General features: G+C 56.7%; 3 protein-coding genes across 4 annotated transcripts in view; 1 reads left to right on the top strand and 2 right to left on the bottom strand.

Annotated features, from left to right (window-relative positions):
* LYSMD1 (LysM domain containing 1) overlaps positions 1-6203 on the bottom strand; it is an 8564-nt gene extending 2361 nt beyond the window's left edge. Inside the window, exons 1-2 of the mRNA XM_026659783.2 lie at positions 5519-6203; positions 1317-1639 (exon numbers count right to left, since the gene is read on the bottom strand). Coding sequence (XP_026515568.1) covers positions 1317-1639; positions 5519-5698 — 503 coding nt within the window. The 5' untranslated portion in view covers positions 5699-6203. The remainder of the gene's footprint in view (positions 1-1316; positions 1640-5518) is intronic.
* A 428-nt stretch (positions 6204-6631) lies between these two features.
* On the top strand, positions 6632-13325 carry SCNM1 (sodium channel modifier 1). 2 transcript variants are annotated; one of them, XM_026659775.1, is made up of 8 exons: positions 6632-6698; positions 7581-7651; positions 8875-8963; positions 9624-9721; positions 9803-9903; positions 10796-10983; positions 11551-11677; positions 12141-13325. In XM_026659775.1, the coding sequence occupies exons 1-8, from the start codon at positions 6648-6650 to the stop codon at positions 12238-12240; spliced, it is 825 nt and encodes a 274-aa protein (XP_026515560.1). In that variant the 5' UTR covers positions 6632-6647; the 3' UTR covers positions 12241-13325. The 2 variants fall into 2 exon arrangements, with proteins under 2 accessions (XP_026515560.1, XP_026515561.1); XM_026659776.1 differs by having other exon boundaries at positions 10832-10983.
* A 5193-nt stretch (positions 13326-18518) lies between these two features.
* TMOD4 (tropomodulin 4) overlaps positions 18519-25030 on the bottom strand; it is an 18236-nt gene continuing 11724 nt past the window's right edge. Inside the window, exons 7-10 of the mRNA XM_024211290.2 lie at positions 23075-23182; positions 21482-21625; positions 19541-19685; positions 18519-18819 (exon numbers count right to left, since the gene is read on the bottom strand). Of these exons, the coding sequence (XP_024067058.2) occupies positions 18797-18819; positions 19541-19685; positions 21482-21625; positions 23075-23182 (420 nt within the window). The 3' untranslated portion in view covers positions 18519-18796. The remainder of the gene's footprint in view (positions 18820-19540; positions 19686-21481; positions 21626-23074; positions 23183-25030) is intronic.

Here is a 25030-nt window from a genome sequence, read left to right on the forward strand (position 1 = left end):
GGAGGGGGCTGTGGATCAGGATTGAGGGGCACTAGCCAAGCTGGGGGGCAGGGCTGGGATAGGAACTGCAGAGATCTTCAACGCAGGCAACGGCGCCCTCTAGTGGCCTCAGAGACTAGTCAATGGCAAGCAGTGGCCTGGTCCTTAGCCCAACCAGCTCCCCTAAGGCAGTCCTCAGAGGACCAGCTGCGTCAGACTCCCAGGCCAGGAGAAGGGCATTCCCTGTACAGCAGCCGACTGGGGACTGGCTGCGCCCTGAGCTAACGCGCTGGCTGTTTAACCCCCCTGCAGCACGGCACAGAAGGGAGGAAAGTAACTGATCCCCGTTTCCAGCAGCACAGGGAGCTCTGGCCCCGCGAGCCACAGGGAGGCAGGTGCTGACAGCCTGGATCGGACCCAGGCCCCATCCAACCCAGCATCTCCCCCTCCCCCAGCAGCGACCAACGGCCATTTCCCTGGAGGAACCCAGGAAACATCCCAGGACCCCCCGTGAATTCCTTCCCGCCCCGCAGCGAGCGGCACGCGCCCGGCAGGACACCATTTCCTGGCTCTAATCTCTTGCCTGCACAGCGCCGCTAGGAGATGAAGCAGGGGAAGGAGGGGCCCCGGGAACAAACAGCGTCAAAGCAAACGTGTCGGTGTGTGTCCACGTTGCCGTGTGCGGCTGTTCGTCGCCTTCAGAGAACTCCCCACCGCACACGCGTCTCTATTCCCCCCTCCCGGTCCCCAAGAGCATTGTGCACAGCCGCCGATGGCACCTGTACTCACCTGGTCACGCGGGGGGGGGGGAGCCAAAGCCTGGGGCTACGTCACCTCCGCCCCATCAGCAATGAACGGCCCCTCACTCTCCCACCACCGGCCGACCTCCCTTCACTACAGCCCCCTGCCAGGGCACCGCCCGTCAGCCTTGGGGACCCCCGGGTAAGTGTGTTTCTTGGGGGGAGGGGGGAGGAGCAGGCTATGGGGCAGGACATGGCGCTGGGCTCTTTTAGTTTGACGAGCACAGTGCCTGATCCAATGGGGTTTTAATTTCTCCCTCCCCACCAAGGGGCACGTAAAACCTGAGCTGGGGGTGCTCAGGCATCACTGCAGCCCCTGCAGGAGGCAGTTGGCAGTCGTGGGGTCACCTCGCCCTGTAGCAGCCCCACAGAGGATATAAGCACTAACCCAAGGGCAGCCAGCAGAGATTCTCCTTTAGCACAGCTGGCAGGGGCCTACGAGTCAGAGCAGCAGGTCTGGGGATCGATTTCCTGCCCATACAGCCCGGGCACCGCGTTAGTTACTTAGCGCTACAGTAACCTCAAGGTAGCACTCACGCGACCTCACGCTCCCGCAGCTTCTTCACCGCAGCCTTCTTGGACAGGCTGATCTCCAAGTCGAGCTTCCTTAAGAAATCCGTGGCCGAGAGGTCGTGGCGGGGGGTGGTGCCTGTGCTGGTCATGGAGCTGTTTTTCAGCACCGGCTTCTCCTCTCCCGTGGGGGCCCGCCTGGCTCCTTCCTCCGCCTCCTCTTCCTCTTCCTCCAGGTTTAAGCCATTCGCCATCTGCTTGGGCTCCACCAGGACGGGGATGTGCAGTGTCGTCTTGAGGAAGATGGAGTCACTGGTGTACAGCCGGTTCACCCGCTTGATCTGCTCCATCTGGGAAGAGACCACAAGCACCTGTAACCCCTCCAGGCCTGGGACACACGTCACCAACCCCCATCTCTATACACCAAACAAGAGAACTGCCGCCTCTGATCCGGGGCTTGTTCCCTAAAGCTCCACTGCAGGCTGGACACCTAATATCACTGCGCCACCGAAATGCAGCCACCTCTGGGGTGGAGGACACCAGTAGGCAAATAGAGCAATATGGGCAAGCGTGTGCATGACGTGATCTGGGCTGCGGGTGCCGGGCTCACGCTGGCAGGGAGAAGGGTTAGGGCGTTGCTGGAACTTGAATGCCGGGGGGGAAGGGGAGGGAAACTGACCAAGCCCCTGGAGGATGATGTTCAATGCAGCCAGGCAAGGACTGTGCTGTCCCACTGGCAGGGAGAGAGACACGCCATTGTTAAGTGTGCTAGCTGGTCCACCCCGCCTGTCTCCTACGCTCAGCCAGAGGTGGATGGAGACAGGCTGGGAGTCCATCACCATGGCACGTGCCGCGACTCCAGCCCAGAGACTGAAAGACCCTCCCTTCCGCCTGACTGGCGGCTTGTTGGGTTCCTGCAAAATGAGCTGGCAGGTTCTCAGCATCTGTCACACAAACACAGCTGGGCCCCCTGGCTGGCAGCCCCAGAGCCAGCTCCCCGCTTTCCCGGCTGCTCCAGCTGCAGGGCAGGAGCACACCAGCAGGGGGCAGCATGCATGTGTCATAGGGAAGACTGAACTGGTGCTGTCAGGCTGCGGGGCCTGTCAAGATTCAAACTGCTACGCTCCCAGAGACACTCAACAGCCGCCTGCTGCCTGACCACATATGCAGGCCCAGGCCGGAGGTGATACCGGGGCAGGCTTTGGCTCCAACCACCAGGGGGATTTCTGCAGCAGAAACTGATCCCCCGTGAGAGCCACGGGAACAGAAAGCTGCAAAAACAGGAAATGAGAAAGGGCGTGACTGTGTGTGCACATTTCCAGGGTCACATCAGCTTCACAGGGAGGCAGCCGCACACACGGGGGACCGAGAGGAGACGGCAAGTGCAGGGTCAGAGCCCTCAGCCCTGGTCCTGCAAGAGACTCCAGCCATTCAGCCTCCCCATGCACCCACCCATACCCCCACAGCCCAGGAACACCAGTGGGGTGCCCGCTCCGAGTTCCATGATCAGGGTGCTGGATTGTAGAGTCCTAGGGGCGGGGACCATGTCTTTGATTTCGCAGCCAAGCCCCTGGCTCTGCTCTAGAGCTGTATCAATTCTTAGGATTCATTATGTGTATTGCAGTAGCCTCAGCCAAGAACCAGGAGTCCCCACTCTAGGGGGGATCAGAGGTGCCTGGACTCTGGAGGGGTGACTCCTGCCAGTGCCCCTTTTCTTAGGGGTGCTCATGACACGACCCTCCCTGCTTCACCCCAGATGCTCGGCAAACAAAACCAAAAAGCGGTAACGCTAAGTGCTTCGGCAGAGCGCCTCGTCCAAGACACCCCAAGCACTGTACAAAATGGGGTGGAAATCAATCCGGACCCAAGCTGCAGATTCAGGGCCGACAAGGAGATGAAGGGAAGCCAGGACGCGTTAGGAAACCCAGGGGAAGGATTCACTCTTCAGATATAATTGCTTGTTTTGCATATTTCTTGAGATCACTTAAGAGCATCCTCAGGAGGGCTTGGAATTGGAGAGCTGGTGGATTGGGGAGCATTCACCAGTCCTATCAGATAGCTAGTGCTTTACCAAAGATAGGGCAATAGCTTGTTTTTTGTAATAGAGAAACTGAGGCCCAGAGTGGGGACTAGAACCCAGGCAGGGTGGATACAAATCAATCATTTATTTTTTTTAATCAAAAAGATTGGATGGTTTTTTTTTTTAAATCAGATTTTTTTTTTATAAAATGCTTTTTGAGGAAAAAACCTGTTAAGATACATTATAGCTCAAAGGTATCTCATCATGGAATAGGGATTATAAATTCTAATTCTATAGTATGAGACAATACATTCATGTAATGTTTAAGAAAAGTTTTGTAAATGAGTTCCAATAGTTCATGGATTAGGAACCCAATCTGATGGGGTTCCAGGGGCTTCTGTATAGATTATTTAGGTTAATCTTTCTATCTACCCAATGGGACTCAGTGCTCAGTCTAGAAGATACCATCAGAGATGCTTAGTTTTGCAGTTCTCAAACTGTGGATTTGTGTCTCCAGAGGTAACATGCTTGTTAACAGCAAAAATGTTTTAAAATAAATAAATAATATATAGAGAAATAACAGACCTCAACCCTATTGTCCCTCTGCAAATTTGTGTACACAGAGTCAATCCCTTACCTCTCTCTAAAAATGCAAAGTTTCAAAAAGTTCAGTGAATAGAAGATTGTTGGGGGCGGAATAGATCTGGACAAGGAGAAGTAGTATGGAGATAAATATGAGAAGGGAGGGACAGGCAGTATAAATAAAAGTGAAACTGTTTGAGCAGCATATTCCAGAAGCCTTGAGGTCTTTCTGAGGGTAGCCTTCATTGATTTGAGATCTACCATACCATTCTCTCACTAGAAGGGAAAACCTATAATGACAGAAGGCCGTAAAAGAAACCAGTTTGGGAATAAGAACCATTCAAGAAATATGTTTGCTGATGACGTTTTAAAGAAAGTCACACCAGTGAACTGGTGGAAGTCATTTAAGCCCTTGGATTCAGAGACTGACTGTGTAGAAAGAATATTTTCTTCCTTTGGACTAATTCATTCCAAATTGAGAAATCGTTTGGTACCTGAAAAAGCAGGAAAGCTTGTTTTTCTTTTCCAGGTTATGAACAGGAAAATGAAGGTGAAGACAACTGAGTTAGCTGCAGAAGCCAAAATTTTAAGTTTCTCATGTTGACCTGGTTGACATAGTAGATTTAATTTTTGGTTTTGGTTTTTTTTTAATATTTCATGTATCTATTTTAGTTAAAAACAATTTTAACAAAAACAAACCTAATTTTTAAAAAAACTTGAATGTTTAACTAAATTCAAAAATTCATATGCTTGTTTTGTTAAAATATTATGTTTGCTATTGAAGAAAAAAATCCAGAATACATAACATTATTGTTTTAGTTAAATAAAATAATTTAAATGTCTGTCTGGTGATGTTCTCCTCCTAATACAGCATGGCAAGAAAATCCTCCAAATATTAACGATTAACCTGTTGAATTGGAGATAGTTCACCTCCTAATGACTTCATAAATATCTGCTTCAGTTACCTTTGGTAAATGAAATAACCGAACAGTCATTCATTCTCTGACATAGCTGTAAAACTCATCTGAAAAGTTTTTTAAATAAATCACTTTAAAAATGTATAGTGTGTACCTTCTAAAAATGAAACCTACATCTATCTTGGAGTTGTGAAGAATATGTCTTAAGGTTATAACAACCAACAAGAATGCACTTTTATGTAGAAATCCATGATTAAATCAAGTCTTCCTGACTAGTGATTTAAATAATGATAAAAGAACAGGAGTACTTGTGGCACCTTAGAGACTAACAAATTTATTTGAGCATAAGCTTTCGTGGGCTACAGCCCACTTCTTCAAAAGCTTATGCTCAAATAAATTCGTTAGTCTCTAGGGTGCCACAAGTACTCCTGTTCTTTTTGCGGATCCAGACTAACACGGCTGCTACTCTGAAACCTTAAATAATGATTTAAATCAATTTAATTTAAATCAAATCCACCCTGAACCCAGGAGACCTAGCGTCCAGTTCTCTTCTCCATCCACAAGACCCCAGTCCCCTGCCAGAGCTAGGAAGAGAAGCCAGGAGTCGGGTACGCTGTCCCCTGCTCTAACCATGGGACCTCACTGGGTCCCTCCTGCCAGGTTACCTACACCCCCCCAGATCGCAATAGAAAGCTGCCGCGCAGACCTACCGTGACCCCATACTTGAGCGCCAGCCCCTGCAAGGTGTCCCCCGGCTCCAGGCGATGTTCCACCCTCCTCTCCCTCACCGGGGAGCACATTGACTTGACGAGGCTGCCGTAGGACCGGGTCTTGCTGCCGCAGAGCAGCCCAGCCCCTCCAGGGGACCCCTGCCTGGATGGGGAGGCCATCCCTCCCCCCCCAGTCAGTGGGGCACCAGTGCGGGCAGCAGAGGTGCCTGGGCTATGGAGGGGCTTTCCTGAGGGGTGCTCATGGCAGGACCCCCCTCGGGCAGAGTAAACAATGCGCCTCCCAGCCAGGCCAGGGCTCCCCCACTTTGAGCCCCCCACAAAGGTCTCTCTGCTTTCCTGCTTGTTTCTCCCCTCCCTCAGCCTTTACTCCAGGGCACAGGCGGGGGGGGCCCCAATTTCCGCCCCACACAGCAAAACCCACTCTGCACGGGTGGGGGAGGGGATGGAGGGGGGGTCCCCCAATTTCCTGCTCACCCGTCACGCCAGAGAGGGATACAGGGGAGGGGGTCTCCTCAATCTTCTCTGCCCCCTCCCCAGCTCCTTCTTTACTCGGGGGAAGGGGCAATTTCCCCCTCCCCAGGCAACCAGCCGCTCCCACGGACCCAGCCCCCCTCCAGCGGCCCCTCCCCGGGAGAGCAGCCAGTGTCCGCCACACGCAGCCGCTTGTGCCGCTCAGCTGGCCCCGAACAGCTGAGCAGAGCGGTGCCCGCCCCCTTCCTTCCCACCCCGCGCAAAGGCCTCTGGGACATGTAGTCTCTCCCTGGCTAGTTGCCTGCCCCCCAGGATCCCTGGCAGCTCCCCCCACCCCATAACCATGCTCCGCCCCTCTGGGGCCAAAGAGGTGGCACAGCCGGGAACACTCCGCCCAGCCCAGCCACAAGCCTCGCCTAGGCGGAGAGGGGCCAGGATCCGGGACTACATTTCCCATCGTGCCCCGCCTCCTCTAACCGTCTCAATGCATCATGGGGGTTTTAGCCCAAGGGGCCTATCCGCGCGGAGCGCCCAGAGGCATGCTGGGAAGGGGGGGTCCGGGAAGAGAACCAAACCGGAAGTGCTGTGTGGCCTCAGTTCCCATGGTTACCGCGGCCGGGGGTCGCGGAGCGCCGCCATGTCCTTCAAGCGGGAGGGGGATGACTCGGGCCAGCTGAACGTGCTGCAGGTGAGCGGCCGGGGCGGGCTGAGCAGTGGGGTCCGACACCCCGGCTCCGCAGTACCAATAAGGGGGGGGGGCTCCGCAGGGCTGACCTGGACGCTTCTGGTGCCCAGAGCGACGCCCCGCGACTCCCCACATCCCCAGAGCGACCCCGGCTCCTCCTCAGTCCCCCCAACCAACCTCCCTGCTCCCCGCCCCCCCGGCTCCTCACATCCCCAGAGTGATCCTGCCGGACTCCCCCTAGCCCCCCATTCCCAGAGTGACCCCCCCGACTCCTCCTCAGTCCCCCCACAACCCCCCTGCTCCCCACAGCCCCAGAGTGATCCCCCCCAATCCTCCCAGCTCCTGCGACCCCTCCCCAGCTCTCCCCAAACCCCCATCCCCAGAGCAATCCCCTCAACTCCCCGCCCCCTGGCACCTCCAACCCTCCCACTGCCTGCCAGCCCCAGAGCAGTCCCCAAGCTTCCCTCTCAACCCCCGAGTCACTCCCCTGCTCCCCCCAACACAGACCCCCGCCACTCTCCCATCCCCAGGGTGATTCCCCCTAACATCTCTCGGCCCCTGGTGCTGTCACTCTCCAACCACCCCAACACTTCTTGGCCTCTGGCTCCTGCCCCCCCGCTCCTCATCCTTGCATTGCCATTGGCCTGCTGGATGACCTTGGGCAAGTCACTGCCCTGCTCTGTGCCTCAGTTTCCACATCTGTAAAATGATGATAATGCTTCCAGCCTCCTTTGTAAAGCGCTCAGAGACCCACGGATGAAAAGCGCTAGATAAGAGCCAGAGATTGTTGTTATTGTTCATCTATGGCCACACTGATGCCAGTTGCTCTGCTGCCTACACCAGAGAGATTGATTCCTCTGTAACGTGGCCTGGTCATTTATTCAGAAAAGAAGAGTTGCAGATCTGCTGGCAAACTACATCCCGGAGGACGAGGCGCTGCTGCTAAGGAACGGCAGGTGCGTTAGATCCATTCGACAGCAAGCGACGTGGTTCTGAGAAGACCGTATGCCATAAGGATCGGGTCAAATAAAATCCAACCTCAGCCTAAAGCCCACATTGAACTATGACCCTTTGAATCAGTTCAATTCATTAATTAGTGTATTTATTTATTCTGGGGACTGAAGCTGCAAAATTGGCAGTGTGGCCTAATGCACAGAGTACTGGAGTGGGAATCAGGACACTTGGGTTCTCTTCCCTGATCTGCTACAGGCCTGCTAGGTGTCCTTGGGAAAATCCCTTCGTCGCTCTGTGCCTCAGTTTCCCCATCTGTAAAATGGGGATAACAATACTGCTCTTCCTTTATCAAGCTCTACTGATGAAAAGCCCTAGATAAGAGCTAGCTAGGGGTTGTTATTTGTTATTAAATTAAGCTCTGGATTTCCAAGGCCCCAGCAGTCAGGAATGTTTTGCTCAGGCCCATTATAAAAATAGGGACGATCTGTAAAAGTTAGACCCAGATCCAGGTTTGGATTTCAAACACCAACAAAAGCTGGAATCTGGGCTGTATATTGAGGCTGATCTGGGTTTTTTTAGTTTAGTTTTCATTTTGGCTTTGCAGTTCCCACTTCCCTTCAGATGTAAAAGAGCCACACGCCCCCAAGAGAGCCTCTGGCTAATATTACACACTCAGACCGGTTGGCTCGGCATTCAGACTTTCGGATGTTTGTCAGAGAATGAGCACGGTCCAGTGGCCACGGAGCCAGGAATTTTGGGTTCAGTTCTTGACTCTCCTTGGTTGTCACTTACGTTGTCCTGACCTGTTTCCTCAACTGCAAACTGAGGACAACAAAACAGAGGGTATGTGGTCCAGCATCCAGAGCATTGGAGTGGGAGTCAGGACACCTGGGTTCTCTTCCCAGCTCTGTCATTGACTCATTGGGCAAATCACTCCGTTTCCCCATGGGTAAGATGTGGACAGTAACACTTAACCTGGCTGCCTGTGCTTTGAGAGCCTCGGCCAGTTAGATTCATAGAGGTCCTACTGCGCTGGGTGAATCTGAGAATCATGGTCATTTATTCTAGTGGATGTAACTAGTGTCTCTTCCAGCCCAGTGTTACCAACTGCGCTGTGTCTCTTAACGCTGATAAGAAGGGCTGGGGGGGCCCATCTGTCCTCGTAGGTGTGCGTGAGGGGGAGATGCTCCTGGCTTGATATGACTGTCTTTCCTCTCTCTCTCAGATACGCCTGCACAGTATGTTTCCACCGTCCTGTCTTCGACACGCTTGACATGCTGACGGTCCATAGGGCCGGCAAGAAACACGTCGCTAGTAAGTCAGCCCTAAGGGCTCAGTTGCTCAGGGAGCTGCAGACTCTGGGTAGTGGAGATGGTGCAGGAGGAAAGAAGAGTCCAGCTTCACTCCCAAAGCTCAGGGGCAGTTAGTGGTGCTGGGAAGTAGAAGAACTGTCTTATCACCGACAGAACTGCCAGGCTGGATCAGACCCAAGGTCCTTCTCGGCCAGTATCCTCAGTCTGACAGTGGCCAGCACCAGGTGCTTCAGAGGCAGGTGTGAGTAGCAGATGTGGGATAATCTGCCTCTCACATAGGTCTCTTCCTGGTGTCTAATAGTTAGAGATCAGCTGAAGCCCGGCTTGATCCCCTCCAGAACCTACGCTCTGGAGCATCAGACAATAGACATGAGCCCCATGATGCCATTTAGAGAGGTGCCGTTCAGGGGTGAGCTGCCTGGAGCTGTCTGTCTGCCTTGGGAGAAGGACAGACTGAGATGACCCAGCGAGGTTTGCACCTTCACACTGCTTGGATTGCTCAAAGCCATCCATCCATCCTCCTGAGACACAGCGGGAGGTGGCAGTCCGTGCCACCCCAAACCGCCAGCCCTTTGGCAATGTAACCTCGGCTGGATGGCAGACTGCTTGGCGAGAGTCTCACTGCCTGGATTACCTGTGTCTGTCTCTCTCTGTGTCCCAGGCCTGCAGACGTTCTACGGAAAGAAGCGGTCGCGCGAGAATGAGGTGCAGAAGTGGCGGCAGCAGGAGTTCCTGCGGGCAGAGGAGGCGGGCACGCAGGTTGGCACGTGCGCCCTATGGGAGCCCCTCCCATGACCTTTACCCGGCTGGCTGTGCTGAGCTTGTCTGTGTTTTCCTTAGGATCTTGCGTGCCCTGCACCCTTGCTGGCTCAGACCAGGAAGATTGCCCAGAATGCTTTGCTGAAAGCCTCTCCTTATAACAGCTGCTGCCGAAGAAACAGGTAATACCTATGCGTTCCCTGCCAGCGTGTGTCGAGGGTTCGCCATGGCGTCGGGGGATGATACGAGAGCCAGGCACTGCCTTGGCAAGGTCTTTGTTGCAGGGTAGCGCCACCATCTGCTGGACATCTGCCCGCAGCAGGCTTTTCTGCTCTGTTCCTCTGTAAGGGCCATTCGCCCAGTGGGTGTCAGTTAGCATAGCTTTGTGGACATCCATGGTACGGTGCTGATTTACCCCAGCTGAGGACCTGGCCCTGAACCCTTAAGCTGATCATTTCCTGGTGGGCCAGGCGCCGAGTGTAGTGGGAATAGTTTCAGAGCAGGGGATTGCAAGTCTCTTCTGTGCCTGCTTTATATTTCAGCAGCAGAACGTGTATCACGTGAAGGCAGCAGCTTTGAGAAGAGAGTGTGGGCTAATGGTCAGAGCAGGGGACCTGACTTCTGTTCCCAGCCCTAGGTGGTTAGGGCAGAGGACTAGGAGAGATGATGCGTGGGTTCTCTTCCCAACTCTGGGAGGGGAGTGAGGTCTGGTGATTAGAGCAGGGGGGCTGGCAGTCAGGCCTTCTGGGTTCTGTTCCCAGATCTGGGAGGGGAACGGGTCTGGTGGTTAGAACAGGGAACTGGGGGTCAGGACTCCTGGGTTCTGTGTCAAGCTGTGCCACTGACTTAGCCAATTCCCCTCCGTGCCTCAATTTCCCCATCTGTAACACAAGGATAATATTTATTTTCCTTACGTGGGGAGTTGTGCGGGTTACTCCCTGTCCAGAAATCACTTTGGGGTCCTCTGACAGATGGGGCTCTAGAGAGCAAGATACCATCCCTGGTTGTTACTGTGGCTGTGCCCAGCGGGCAGCTGGTCGCCACTAGTCTCAGGAGACCTGCTGTCTGTTTTAGGCCCGATGGCAGCGGCTCAAGCGTTAGTTCTTCTAGGACGGAGCCTGCTGCCCCCGCTGCCTTCGGGAGTGCCATTGGGAAGCAGTCAGCAGAGCCGGGAAGCTCCATGGCGAGAGGTGAAGAGGGATGTGCTGCTGTGGACACCCCCCACTCCACACGGCTTCCTGGACACGCCAGCCCTCGAGCAGGTACCAGCCTGAGAGGCTCTGGGGTCTTGCCCCTTCCACTGAGGCACCTGGGGACAATTAAATCGACCATTCGCCTGTCTCACTGCAGCGGCTCGTATGTTTCTGCAATCTTCGGGAAATTCCATTGCTGTTGTCTGCTGCTTAGAGTGGGGGGGCTGGAAGGCAGGACTCCTGGGTTCTTATCCCAGGGGGTCATTAGAGTGCGGGATGGGGCTGGGAGTCAGGACTCCCTGGGTTCTCTTACTCTCCCCACCATTTATTTGCTATGTTGCGTTGGGGCAAATCCCCAGGCCTTGGTTTCCCCCGGGGGGGGTGTGTGTGTGTGCATTCGTCGTTGTCATTCAGGTTTGTGAGCGGCGTTACAGATCACTGTAGAAATGCAAAGCGCCATTACCCCATCACATGAGCTCCCTGATCTCAGCCTCCCGTGAGCTGCCAGTTTGGCTCGGAACTAAGCGTGTCCACAGAGGTGATGAGCTCTCCGCGGAGGTGCCGGTGGGCAGCGATGCTCCATCCCGACCTTCCAAGGCCTCACGGCCTCATCTCATGCCTTTCTTCTCATTCTAGACTTGCAGAAGGAACCTGCTGCGAGGATCAAGAGAAGCAGCAAAAGAAAATCCTCCTTGTCTGCCCAGCCTGGAGCCATCAGCCCTGAGAAGCGCCAAGCCCTGGAGCACTATCTTCTGCTCAGGAGGTGAGCTGGCTTCTGCCTGTTCCCCGCAGAGCAGCAGGGTGCATCGGCAGGGGTCCGATCCCTGGGGCTGAGGGGTAGGAGCTCATCTCAACACTCAGCAAAGGGAAAAGCCCCCTAAGTCCCATCCAGCCCCTTGCTGGGGGCCAGCCCGGGGGTTTAACCTACCATCTCTCCTCCATGGCTCTGCCCATCTAGTTCTTGGGCTCTCATGCATGCAGTCCCGCACAGCGCTCCCCGCCCGTCCATCTCCAAATGCTTTACAAAGGGATGGCTTCACAGGTGGAGGGAAACTGAGGCACAGGGAATGGGATGGAGTGACTGGCACTGACAGAATTGGTTATAGAACCCACGAATCCTGGCCCTGTCAGTAGAGAAACCATCTCCTTAGCACCATCCTTCAGTCTTCTTAAATTGGCATCCACCCGCCCTGGTGTTTGTAACTATCTGTCTGTCCTTCCCTCAGCTCAGGCTGGATCCAGGACCCTTCCGGCAAGTGGGTGAAAGATGAGAATGTGGAGTTCGACTCTGATGAGGATGAGCCACCGTCCCTGCCGCCGTCCTGACTTCTCAGCCTCTGCCGGCTAGCGGGATACCCCCAGGAACCGGGCCCGGTACTGAGCTACGCTGACCATCTCTTGGGATGGGGCTGGCAGAGGGGGGCAGGAACAGCCTGTCTGCATCTTCCTATCCGGCCCCCATGGCTTTGATTTTGGATATAAATCACCAGGGAAGAAGGATCTTTCCAAACAGTTCCTAGAAACCCGCATCGCCGCTTCACTGTATCCACGGACACTGCTGGGGTCACTCACAGTGGGAGCTGCCATGTCGCCACCGCCACAGGTTCCCAGCACGAGGTCTGCTCTGTCTCTGGGGATGAGCACAAGGGTGAGATGCAGCTCTCGGCGGGACACAGAGGAAAGCGGGGTATGCTGGAGGAAGTCAGTGCTTCGGGCTCATCTAGCATCTTTCAACCCAGGATCTTAAAGCGTCTCCCAGAGGGAGGCAAGTATCATGCCCCTTTCGTGTGGGGAAACTGAGGCACAGACTAGCAGCAACGTCTATGTGAGTCAGTGGGAAAAGTCAGGATAGATCTCAGGAGTCCTGACTCCCTCTTATGTTCTGATCACTTTCATTAGGTGTATTACGGTAGCACCTAGGCACCCCAGCCGTGGATCGGGACCCCATTGTGCTGGGCGCTGCACAGATACAGAACAAAGAGACGCTCCCTGCCCCCCAGAGCTCACTGGACAATGCTCTCTCCTAACAGGCAATTCTTTGGCCTTTTTTTTCCTCATGTGGTTTTTGTTTTTAAGAAGTCGATCTGAAAATCGAATTGGCTTCTCCCTGCGCTGCGGGGGTGGCTTGGTACATTAAAAAGCACCACAGACGTCTTCTGTTCTCCTGCTTCCTGGGGCCTATTCTGCAGCAGCCCACTGGTGAGGTGACACCTTCCTATTTGCATTACATTTGACGCTTCATTTAAAAGAGATGTATGTTAGCGACCACACATAGTAACAAGGAAAAGGGTGGTGGTCTCTGTGAGGCATTCCGGGGCCTGAGCATGGGCTTAATTGTAAATATGGGAGCAGTCCCATTTGAAATCAGGGCTTCAAGTTAAGCACAGGTCTAAGTGCTTTGCTGGATCAGAGGGCTAAAATTATTATTATTTATTAGGTGTATTATGGTAGCACCTTAAAGCCTCAGTCATGGACCAGGACCCTCTTGTGCTAGGCGCTGTATGTTATGTATTAGGTGTATTACGGTAGTGCTCAGGCACCCTAGCCATGAACCAGGAACCAATGGCGCTAGGTGTTGGAAGTTATATATTAGGTGTACTATGGTAGTACTCAGGAGCCCTAGCCGTGAACCAGAAACCCATATTAGGTGTCTTACGGTAGCACTCAAGCGCCCTAGCTATGGGCCAGGACCCCATGGCACTAGGCACTGCACAGAAACACACCAGACCAATGTCCTGCCCCCCAGAGCTCCCAGGCTCCCAGTCGCTTTTTTCCTGTAGCCCTCGTGGGTCCTTAGACCCAGTGATAGAAATGCAGAGGCCGGATCATCTTCCTTCCTAGTCCGCGGTCAGACTGGGGTAACCCCACTGACTTCAGTGCATCATGCCTGGTTTGCACCAGGGGAGTGAGAGGTTCCCACTGACCCAGTTGAGCTTTCCAGGTCCAGTCGGCCCTCGATTTGCGCCCTGGCCCGTTCCTATCCCCATTCCCTGCCTCCCTGACCCCGTATCCTCTCTTCTCCAGATGTCCCGGCTCCTTGTCAGTTTCTAGCTGCCGCATGTGCTGGCAGATCTCAGAGCCTTGTGGGCCTTCAGGGCGTTGGAGCTGCTCACCCCAGGCCACCGCAGCTGTTCGAATCCTGAAAGTTCCCAGCTACCGTGCTTGCGCTGAGTTTCCAGCGCTCGTTAATACAGCTTGAACTCTGCCAGGCATGAGCATAGGGGGGCGAGCTGGCCAGCCGCCTTTCTGCTGGGGGCCCAGAACTTGCAGGTGGAGGGTCAGCTCGGGTCGTTAAAGCGACCCCGGCAAGGGTGGGAGCCCAAGGCCTCGACCCACCTGTTGAGCTGCTTGTGAAAGTGACGGGTCTCCTGGTCAGTTCAACAAGGATGGAGGCATGTGGGGCCCTTTCGCAGCCCCTCAAGCATACCTAGTTGGTTCCCGTCCTGCTTCGAGGAGCTAAGGAGGACGGCAGCTGGGGAAGGGGCGTGCGGATTGGCACCGGGTGTGGGGCCTCTGGATCGGCACTGCAGGGCCCCGGCTTGGAAAAAGGATTGTGAAGCTCCTGGCCCTGGTATTCTTCCGTGCAGCTCTCAGAGCCTCCCAGAGGGCGCCGTAAGCTTAGCTAGTGGGAGGTACAGCAGCAGCCTGGAGGCCTGCCGGCTCCCCTCTCCACTTCTACTCCTAGTGAGGTCCAGTGGGGCAGGCCTGGGCCTGGGCCACAGGGCAACCGGGCTCTCTTCCTGGCTCTGCTACTGACCTGCTCCAGGACCATGGGTGAGTCCCTTGCTCTCCCTGTGCCTCAGTTTCCCTGTGTGTGTCTGCTCTATTCAGCCTTTGAGCTCTTTAAGGCTGTCTCTCGCGCTGGGTCTGCAGTGCCTGGCGCGAGGGGCCCCAGTCTAGCCACCAGTCGGACAGTGATAAATCTAAATCCGGGGGTCAAGTTTCCTCCCTGGCAGCGTCCGCTCCACTGCACGTGCTGCTTCTGAGCCGCTACCCTGGGCGCTCTGCCTCCAGCGCGGTGAGCGGGCATGGGCTGACTGGCTGGATCCTCCTCCCAACCGGCAGGCCCCAAGTTTGGAGCAGCTGATTTGAGCTCCAAATGGCCCCGAATGGGCCACATGCACCCTCCCAGAATACAGGCAAAGCGGGGGGCCTGCCCTGGGGGCTCCAAGGCCACGGAGGGGAATCCACAGACCCTGTGGCCCTTGGCTTTGGGGCTGGAAGAGGCCTAGAGGAGAACTTCATGTTGTGAACCTCAGCTGCGAGGGGAGGGGGGTGCTTGGCACGATGCCAGAGCTGCGGTGGGGGGGCCTGCCTCTAGTCTGCCTGGAGGCAGTTCAGGAGCAGCTCTGCCCCTGCAGGCACCTTGTGGGCACTGCTCTGCCACGTTTCCTGGGCTCGGGTTGTGAACAAGGCCTTGGGGGGGCTGAGCCAGGCCAGTCTGGTCTCGGCTGTGGCTGCCCGTAGTTCAGGCTCCTGCCTATAAATAGGCAGCGGGTGTCAGGCGGCCATGCCCGCCGGGTCCCTGCGGGGGGAGGGCGTGCTCCCGGGATGAATCGCACCCAAGGGCTCTGGCAGCCAGGACCAGGGAGGATCATGGGGGCAGGTGCTGGTGCCAGCGGGGCGTGAAAGGGGCCCAGGCTGCAGGGAGAGGGGCCAGCCCTGGGTGCGGCCGGAGCTGGATTCCTCTCAGGAGCTTGGGGCCTGCGCTGACTGCGGGCATGGGGGAGTCACTGCCTAGAGAGAGCAGGCGGGCGCCGTCCCGGCTATGGGAGCAGGCGCTCCCTGCGTGAGGCTGGCATGATCTGGCTAATCCCACGTGAGACACTCCCCAGCCGCGCACACCCTGCTCGGCGTCCCTAAGGACAGCTGAGCCGCCTGCTTTAATAGGTTGTTTCCAGCTGCTAGACGTGTAAATTTTAGGGCTTATAAACCTTTCCGGCTTGGGGGGAGGGGTAGCGCGACACACTTGACTGATGGCAGCCAAGGGGACACCTGGGGGGGAAGGGAGCATTGTGGGTAGGATCGCAGGAGCCTTCGTCTAGCTGAGGAAGCGGAGAAGGTGGGGGGGGCGGTGCCACTGGCGGAGATAGGGTCTAACCCCGATTACTGGGTATGGGGGACTGTGCTGGCCTCATTCCCCTCCTCGAGGGTGACGTCCGCGCTATCCTGTAACCCGATCGCCCTCGCTCCGTTTCACGGGCTGATCCCAGGGGTATAAATACACCAGGGCACGGGGCGCTTGGCTGCGGCGCTGCCTGCCTGCCTGCGACCATTCCCCCGGCGGCAGCTCCGGGAGCCTATCGTGCCAGAGCTTAGCCACTGAGTCCCTGGCAGGTGCCAGCCTGGGTCCGTGCAGCGGTGGGCTCAGTGGAGAGGGTGGCGCCACAGGGCAGTGCCACTTTGCAGCTGTGCCAGCCCTGGACGCTGCAGGCTCCAGTCCCTGCCCCCGTGCCCAGCGCCGTTGGAGACAGCCCGGAGTTCAGTTGCAAAGTCCCCACACTTCTGTCTCCAGCATCCACTGGATCGCGGGCGCAAGCCAAAGCTGATGGCCTCCTCTCTGCTGTGACACAATGGCCCCTGCTCCACCTACCCCTACTTAGCCTGCCCCGGGGGCCAGATGCATCAGTCACTGCTCCAGAGGGCCGGGTGGGGCTGGATCCCCTGCGACAGGCGGGGCCCTCTCCCATGGTTGGCCCCTAGCGGCCCACGGGATACTTTGCTTTCAGAGTACCTGCCTCCGAGAATCTCAAAGCACGTTATAGAGGCAGGGCAGGATCAGCGGCCCCATACTACAGAGGGGGAAACTGAGGCACACAGGGGCCTTGCCTCAGGGTCACACAAGGAGTCAGTGGCAAAGCGGGGAATAGAACCCAGGCATCCTGACTCCTCCCCCACCTCTGAGCTAACCACTGGACAATGCTGCCTCCTATTTATAAAGCTCTTTTGAGCCTCCACCCTGATTTGCCCCTTACATGGGGCAGGACTCCTCGGACCCGCAAACGGAACCCAGGCGTCCTGTGCTGAAAGCATGTTCCCACTGGGGCTCCGCAGCAGTCAGGTGTGGCCACCACCCAGAAAGGGGCCGGGAGCCAGCCTAGCTCCATAGCCCCCTGCAGTGCTGCCCCCTGGTGGTGCCGGCAGGGAATTGCCTCTGGTCACCTGTGCAGGGACCCAGCCCAGTGACTGTCCTGGAGTGAAACTCCAGCCCCCTCCCCTCGCCTCCCACCCACCCCTATCAGTCATCCCTGCTCCTCGCGTCCTGGGGCCGCAGCCCTTTGATGCTGAGTAAGACGCACAAGTGGGAGCAGCGCCGCTTGTTTACGAGCCTGGCAGGGCTTAGCATGGCCCCGAACGTGCTTGCTGACTAATGCCACCTGCCCCCAGCAGCCCGTGGGCGTGACGGCTGCGGGGACAGGGAGGGAGCCAGCGCGCCATCGTTACCATATAAGCCCATCAGTCGGCGCCTGGCTTGGGGACTTCCCCTCTGCCAGCCCGGGCAGATCGGCCCTCCCCGCGCTGGCCCCTCTGTGGAGCCTGAATCCGAACTCCTTCGCCCCGGGGGTGTCTGTGCCCAGGGATCCCCAGGTCTGGAGTCAGAGTGACAATGGATGTATAGGGCCACGCCCCCCCCCCCAATCATGGCGGGGGCAGCCCCTGTCGGGCAGTGGGGAGAGGGCCGTAAGGAGCTAGGCTGGCTGGGAAGCCAGGGCCTGAGGGGCACCACCAGGAGTGAGGCTGCAGGGCTAAGTGCCCATGGGGGACCCCCCCACACCCACCAAGGTGCCTCTTGATTCTCAGCCCCTCCATTGCTCCAGGAGCTGCCCCGGGCGGCAGGTGTGCGAGGGGGCCGTGGGCCAGGGGGAGGATGAGGAGGGTGTGTGCAGGGGCCGGCAGGAACCGGGTTGGGGGAGGTGGCATCCTTGAAATGACCTTCCGGCCACAGGGTTTGGCGCGAGCTGGGATGGCTGGAGCTGAGGTTGCACTAGGCCCTGGACGAGCAGCGCTGGGGGGGTCCGGTTAGCGGCACACTCGAGGCAGAGCGCTCCAGGGGTAGGGCCCCACCACTAGCGCCACAGGGTCTAGGCCCTGTTCCAGTTGGGGGTGAGCTTGGGTAAATCACTTCCCCGCTCTGCACCTCAGTTTCCCCTCCCATCCCTTTGGCTAGTTACAGGGTGAGTGCCTTGGGGCGGGACCCCGAGCTCTCGGGCAGCCTCTAGGCACCACTGTAAGGAATGTAAGGGCTGGAGTCTGTGGGGGAGAGAGGGGAGGGGTGCAGGGGGTTGAGGGGTGGGGAGGGGGGGCTCCAGGGGCAAAGGAGGGAGGCGCAGACAGTGGGGGCGAATCCAGGAGCAGGGGGCCACTCTCCGGAGTGGGGAGCTGGGAGACTAGTGGGCAAATGGACTGATCTGTGGCTTGGCCAGCTCAGCTCTGTTGGCCCCGCGGGGCAGGGGCTGGCCCTGCTGCAGCCCAGGGTGCGGGGGGGGAAGGAAGTGCCCTTTCTCTGAAGCAGCTGGGACTGGCCCCTGGGAGGAGGAGGCTCCCGGCCCTACGGCATGCTGGTCTCCGCGCCCCCATCCCAATGCTTGAGCCTGGGCCCTCTGTCCGCATGGTGATCTCTTTATTTACGGTGAGAACCAAAATACTCGCTTCAATTCTCTTCCTAGGAACGAGTAACCTGAGCCGGGGACTCCAAGTGCTAGATGGGGCGGGAGAGGGGCGGGGGGCCGACAGCTGAGGGCCGGCTCCAGGAAATCTACAAAAAGAACAAAAAGCTCCGCTTTGCTTTGCGCTGGAGGCAGAGCCCTGGCCGTGGGGCACCATGGCTTCGAGGCACGGAGAGGCGTTAAAGACACAGGCTGGCTTGCGGCGGCGCCGGGCATTATGTCTTCCTCTGCTTGCGACCTGTGGGGCAGACACAGCAAGGGGGTCGGTGGGGCAGAGCTGAGCCCAGAGGCCCCCTACCCCACCCTCTGTAAATCGACCAGTACCAACCTCCCTGAACCTTCTCCCGCCTCCCCAGATCTAGCTCCGGCCCATCCCGGAGACGAACAGGAAGAAAATGCCCCTGGGCGGTTTAGGACAGGAAGTGAAGAGGCTGACATCCATCAGGAACGGGCAGTCCAGTGGGATGGTCTGTGGGGGTGTTACTGCTCCCAGGGTCTTAATCCCCCTGTCCTGGGTGAAGTCCAGGGCCCGCTCTCCCATTCTGACCTCTCACACCCCCACTGCATGTTCAGCCGGCTGGAGGAGCCTTCACTTCCTGTCCTAACCAGCAGCACATGGAATGACACCAGGTGCAGGGAATTGAACCATAAACCACCACATCCAAATGCACAGGTCTCGGCTGCTTAAGCTGAAGAACCGGCACCATTAACGCCACCCTCGGACCGGCTCTGTCTGGTCTAGCCTCTAGTGGGGAGCAGCATCGTACAGTCACCCCAGAGCAGAGCGCACCAGACCTCAGGCCGTCCGCAGAGCCGCATCAATGGGGGTAAATCTGGGGTGAGGGGACCTAGTGTAAATCCAAGGGGGCTCGGGCTCACAGAGCCGCTGCAGTGGGGCCGGGGAGGGGGTCGAGCCGTCGGTCTGTCCCCTCCCCACCCTTCCCCGACCCGCTACTTACGGAGCTCGTTGTTCTTGCTGATGGCAATGGAGGCTCTGGCCCTTGGTCCCTGCTGCGTGAAGTGGTACCCGAAGCGCATGATGGAGGGGCACTTCTCCAGCATGGCGGCCATCTCCATCTCCACCGAGTCCCCCAGCCGCTGAGACTGTGGGGGGAGGAACGGCAGCCTCGGTGGGTACCACCGCCCGGCCGAGCTTAGCTCTGCTCCCACCTTCCCCCAGGCTGCCCACAAGCCTCCCCAGCCTCCCAGCTGGCCTGCCCGACACGGGCTGCACCAGCCCTGGTGTGGGGCATGGCCCTGGGAACCTGATTGCAGGCCTGGGTAGCCTTGGAAACAACCCCCCCGCCCCGCCGCCCATAGCACCCAGGGCCCAGCCGGCCCTTGGTCTTTCTGCAGAGACTGCCAGGCGGCTGGGAGCTGGCCTGACAGCTGCCAGACTCATCTCACACCAGCTGCTGGGGGGTGACTACAAAGCAGGGCCGGCCCCTAGGGTGAGAGGCCTCGTCTCCTGTTACTCACCCCCGGGAAACCGGGGATTGTTGTGGACGGACACCGGCCTCCAGGAGACCTTGTCAGTAAACTGGAGGCTGCATTTCAGGCTCAGGCGGTGCTTAGGGTCCCGCCAGGCGGGCGCCCAGGCCTCCAGGACACGTCCCAGCCTCGGCACCTGTGCTAGCCCGGGACCTGCGCCTGGACTGGCTCCCTGGTCTCTTGCAGAGGGGGCCCAAGGATGGTAGCCTGGAGCAAAAGGATCAAGCCATTGTTTCTCTCTCTCTGTGTGCAGGGAAGGCTGAGCGGTCGTCAGGCCGGGTCTCTTGCCCGTGGGGTTCGGAGCCAGGAGCAGCTTTGGGCAGGGCAGGGCAGCGCTCGTGTGGCGGCACGACGCTGGGGCAGGCGAGGCGAGCAGAACTGTCCATCCTGCCAAGCTCCCTGCCGCTGGGATCTAACGGGGTCGGGGTTCGCCAGGGCCTGTGGCCCAGTGTGGGGCCCACCCCAGGCCTGACAGCTCTGGGCAGATGGCTGGTTGGTCCCAATTGCATCCTCCACCGATCCCTCCCTCTGGATCCAGATACCTGGCCCAAGCATCTGGCTGTCCTGAGTAACCGAGGCCTACTGGAGTCACCCAAAGCCTTTCCATTCACTTCATGGGGCCTCTCCTTATCCCACCCACAGCCCATGGCTGCAAGGCGCTGCGCCCCCTGCTCCATGTACTCATGGGGTGCAGTGCGAGCTCCACCCCTCCCCGGATCAGGCCCTTGCCAGCAGAGATCATCATTAATAATTAGCCTCTGTCTACAAATGTGACCCCTCGTAACCCCCAGACAGATAAGGGAGTGTTAGAACAATACCTGGCCCTTGGCTAGGGAAAGTGGTCAACGCCCCTTACAAACCTGGGTTGCATTACCCCTTTTTACCTGGGGGAAACTGAGGCACAGAATGGCCAGCTTCCTTGTCACAGGGTGACTGGATCCTTTAAGGAGAAATGGGGCCAACCCTGGCTGTGTCATAATTAGCAGCCTCCTAGCCTGAGGGGGCAGGACTAACTAAACACCTGGACCTCATAAAAACTTGGGTGAGGGGAAACTGAGGCAGGGATGCTGCAGAGCCATCCCAGGTCACAAGGGGGCACTCAGAGGCACCCACCCTGTCATACTCTTATTAGAATCAATTGCCAAAATTCCCGCTGACGTCAATGGGGCCAGGATTTGAAACCCCATGTGCCCACAGAAGCTGAGCTGGGATTAATACTGAGGGGTTTCCAGCACACAGGTCAGTCTCCCAGCCACCGACGACAGCCAACGTCCATTCGCCCCACCTCTCGCTTCCCGCCCACCCGTCAGATGACGCCTGGACTCGCTTGCCCTTCCGGTGCCACGCCCCCACCAAGCCGCGTCTTGCACCCCGCCCCGGTGCTCCCTGGCAGCTGGGTATGGCCGTACCTGGTTATCCACCTTGAGCTCGGCCAACGCGGTGTTCTGCTGCACGCCCTTGATGACAGCCATCATCCCGGTACTGGTGATGAAATTGGATTCGATGTTGAGGCTCTCAAGTGTCTTGTTCTCCTTCAGCATCTCGGCCACGGCCTGTGGGAGTCCCAGACCAGAGTCAGTCGCATCGACCTCTCACAGCCTGCAAGCAGGGTTTGCTGTGGTGACATCCTCCCCACGCGGCCCCCCGTACAGAACACGAAGCTAAAAGGTCGCTGGCCCCCACATAAGGGCCTCCAAGGTAGACACCACCCTCAGGACGCTGTCTGGATGGAAGTCAAGGCTGGTAGTTACCGGGGACGCTGTTGAGCGACATGAGACACAGCCACCCTCCCAGCTCTCGCTGGCTAAGGGACAGCGCGTGTACACGCAGCTCCAGCCAAGCCAGGTTTACGGCATGGTCCCGGAGCCCCAGGCTGAGATTGGGGAAGAGGGGTTCGGTTCTGAGCTGAAAAGTCTACCCAGGGCCTGTCAGCACAGCCGCCACTGTGACCATCTGGCCCGACCGGCTTCACACAACCCAGAGAACCTCCCCAAAACAAGGCCATGAGAGAGCTGTGAGCGAAACATCCCGGCTGCCTTGAAATCCACCGAGACCCTTGGGAAATTGTTCCCAATAGTTAATTACCCTCACCTGCGACCCAGAGGCCTTGGAATAACCCCCAGCTCTTCCCTATTGCGCTGCATCCACGGATCTCCAAAGGGAGGCAAGCATCATCGCCCTCATTTTACAGATGGGGAAACTGAGTCACAAGGCGGCGAAGTGACATGGCCAAGGTCACCCAGTGGCAACAGAACCCCGGACTCCAAGGCCAGGGCCCTACGCACTGGACCACCCTGGGATCGCTAGTGGTAGCTAATGGTAATTGCTCCTCAGCTGTAGCTTGTCTTCTAGTCTGGTTCTTACACGGCCTGGTCACCTGGGCTCTCCAGAGAGTGCGTTAAGCGTCGTGCCTCACATCTGTCCCGGGTGGTTCTTTGCTTGACAAGCTGAGGGGCTGTGACTGAAGACCCCATTCAGCAGAGCACCGAAGCCCAAGCGTAAGCCCCCCTGATTGTGTCTACGCTGCGACAGGGAGGCGACGTACCTGAGATCTAGCTAGATCAAAGCTAGCGCAAGTCAAAACAGCAGGGAAGCTGCTTGGGCTAGACCTGCCCACCCAGGCCCCTGGGGATGGGCACAAGCAGCTAGCCCCTGCCACCGCCTGGGTTGCTGGAGCGTCACCGTTATGTTACTTGAGCTCGCTAGATCAACCGGGCACAGGGCACGTCTACACATCCTGAAGTCACACCTCCAGACTGCAGTATAGATGTATCCACTGAGCTCAACGGGACCTACACCGGTGCTTAAGGGCTTGGCTGAATCCAGCCGGGGCTTAAGTCTCCAGCCAGGGAAAATTCTCCTCGTCGGGGAAGCTGTTTCCCTCTGGGAGAGTCAGACTCCCCGGCAATTCCGGTGCCAGCTACGGCTTGTCAAAGCTTGGGGGGGAACGGCAAACGGAGATGCTCCAAGCGGCTCCATCTGTCGGGAGCTGCAGGGCTTACCTTGGCCACGGGGTCGTTGCTCCGAGTCGCCACCAAGCTCAGCTTCTTCACGTGGGTGTTGGTTTTCATGGCTTCGCAGATTTCCTTCAGTTTCGGGATGGGAATGTCCTGCAGGAGGAGAGAGTAAGAAAACGGGAGCCTTCACGGGTTTGTCTCACATCACAATGGAGGGATGGACAGAGGGATGAGGTAGGTGGGTGGGTTGATGGGATGGGGGACGGAGGGATGAGGTGGATGAGATAGATGGATGGGCGGATGGAGGGAGGGATAGGGTGGGGTGGATAAGGTAGAGAGATGGATCAATGGGGTAGATGGACGAGGGGATGGAGGAATAGATGGATGGATGGATCAAAGGGGTAGATAGATGATGAAGTAGATGGATGGATCCAAGGGTGTGATGCTGTATGGAATCTGGGGGACACTTTAGGATATTATGAATATCAATATTGTAAAATTGTAATGAGTTATGCCAGATATGCAGATATGTCAGGTATAACTTGCCAGATGTGATCATCTCGTATCTGTGTTTGTATCACCTTTGTATTATGAGTTATGGATATGTAGGTATGTCTGTATTTCAAATTTGCGCTATGCTTCCTCCGGGTGACACCCCCAGACAGTTTGGCATCAGCACTGGCTAGCCTGCTTGATGGCCCATTAAGGACCATCAGCTATACAACTGACCCATTGAGAGAAGGCAGAGGATACACCTTATCACTCAGCACGGAAGGCATGGGCATGCTTATGGACAGAAAAGGCTTCCAAGCCATGTGTTGGGCAGCTTGTGTTGGAAACAAAGGAAGCACAGGCCGCATGGCAAAAGACTATCAAAGGCAGCTGCATCTTCTCCATTTTGTCTTCATTCCTGCTTCTTACCTCTGGAGGAACCTTTCTATAAAGGAAGCTCTGACAATGGACTGAATGACCCATCCCAGCTGTGGGTGTGTTCCAGAGGGACTTTCAAGCCAGCAAACTCACCAATACTGCTAGGAACCTGATATATCAGGGGTTCTCAAACTGGGGGTCGGGACCCCTCAGGGGGTCACAAGGTTATTTCATGGGGGGTCGCGAGCTGTCAGCCTCCACCCCAAACCCTGCTTTGCCTCCAGGATTTATAATGGTGTTAAATATATAAAAAAATGTTTTTAATTTATAAGGGGGGGTCGCACTCAGAGGCTTGCTAAGTGAAAGGGCATCAGTTTGAGAACTACTGTGATATATGGACTTTGAAGTCTTTTTGTATGTATGTGACTGTTTTACCATTTAACATCTCTCTTCTTGTTCTTTCTTTTTCTTTATAATAAACCTTTAGTTTTAGATACTAAAGGATTGGCTGGCAGCATGGTATTTTGGGTAAGATCCAAACCTATACTGACCTGGTCAAGTGGCTGACCCTTTGGGCTCAGAAGAACATTTTGTATTGGTGAGCAGAGTTTTTAAATAACTTCTCACTGTACTGGACCCAGGTGCTGATTGGGAGCCAGAGAACTGTAATGCAATAAAGGTGGCTGGGTGATTTCTTTTTTTGCTTCTTGATAACCAGTGTGGGGGATCAGAAGCACAGTCTGTGACTGGTTGGGGAGTTTAACTTCAGTGTTACCCACCAGTCTTGGAAGTATCTGCTCTCCCTTTTGCAGCCAGCCCTGACCTTGGCATTTCCAGAGAGGGCGGCCCCAGGCAACCTGGGTCACAAAGGAGTAGATAGATGATGGAGTAGATGGATGGATCAAAGTAGTACACAGGTAGATAGATGTAGATGGATCAAGGAATGGATGGAAGGAAGGGCTAAACAGATGGAGGTAAATGGATATCAGGTGGTGGATCAAAGGGGTAGATAGATGGAGGGAGGTGGATATCGGGTGGGTGGAATGAAGGGGTAGGTAGATGGAGGGAGGTGGATATCAGGTGGGTGGATCGAAGGGGTAGATAGATGGAGGGAGGTGGATATCGGGTGGG

The sequence above is a fragment of the Terrapene carolina genome, unplaced genomic scaffold (genome assembly GCF_002925995.2).
Source record: "Terrapene carolina triunguis isolate 2854851 unplaced genomic scaffold, T_m_triunguis-2.0 Scaffold675, whole genome shotgun sequence".
Lineage (NCBI taxonomy): Eukaryota > Metazoa > Chordata > Testudines > Emydidae > Terrapene > Terrapene triunguis.

Coding starts and splice junctions, on each gene's coding strand:
- SCNM1 (XM_026659775.1), top strand. CDS start 6,648: ATGTCCTTCAAGCGGGAGGGGGATGACTCGGGCCAGCTGAACGTGCTG. Junction 9,904..10,795: donor AGCTGCTGCCGAAGAAACAG/GTAATACCTATG, acceptor TGTCTGTTTTAG/GCCCGATGGCAGCGGCTCAA. Junction 10,984..11,550: donor ACACGCCAGCCCTCGAGCAG/GTACCAGCCTGA, acceptor TTCTCATTCTAG/ACTTGCAGAAGGAACCTGCT.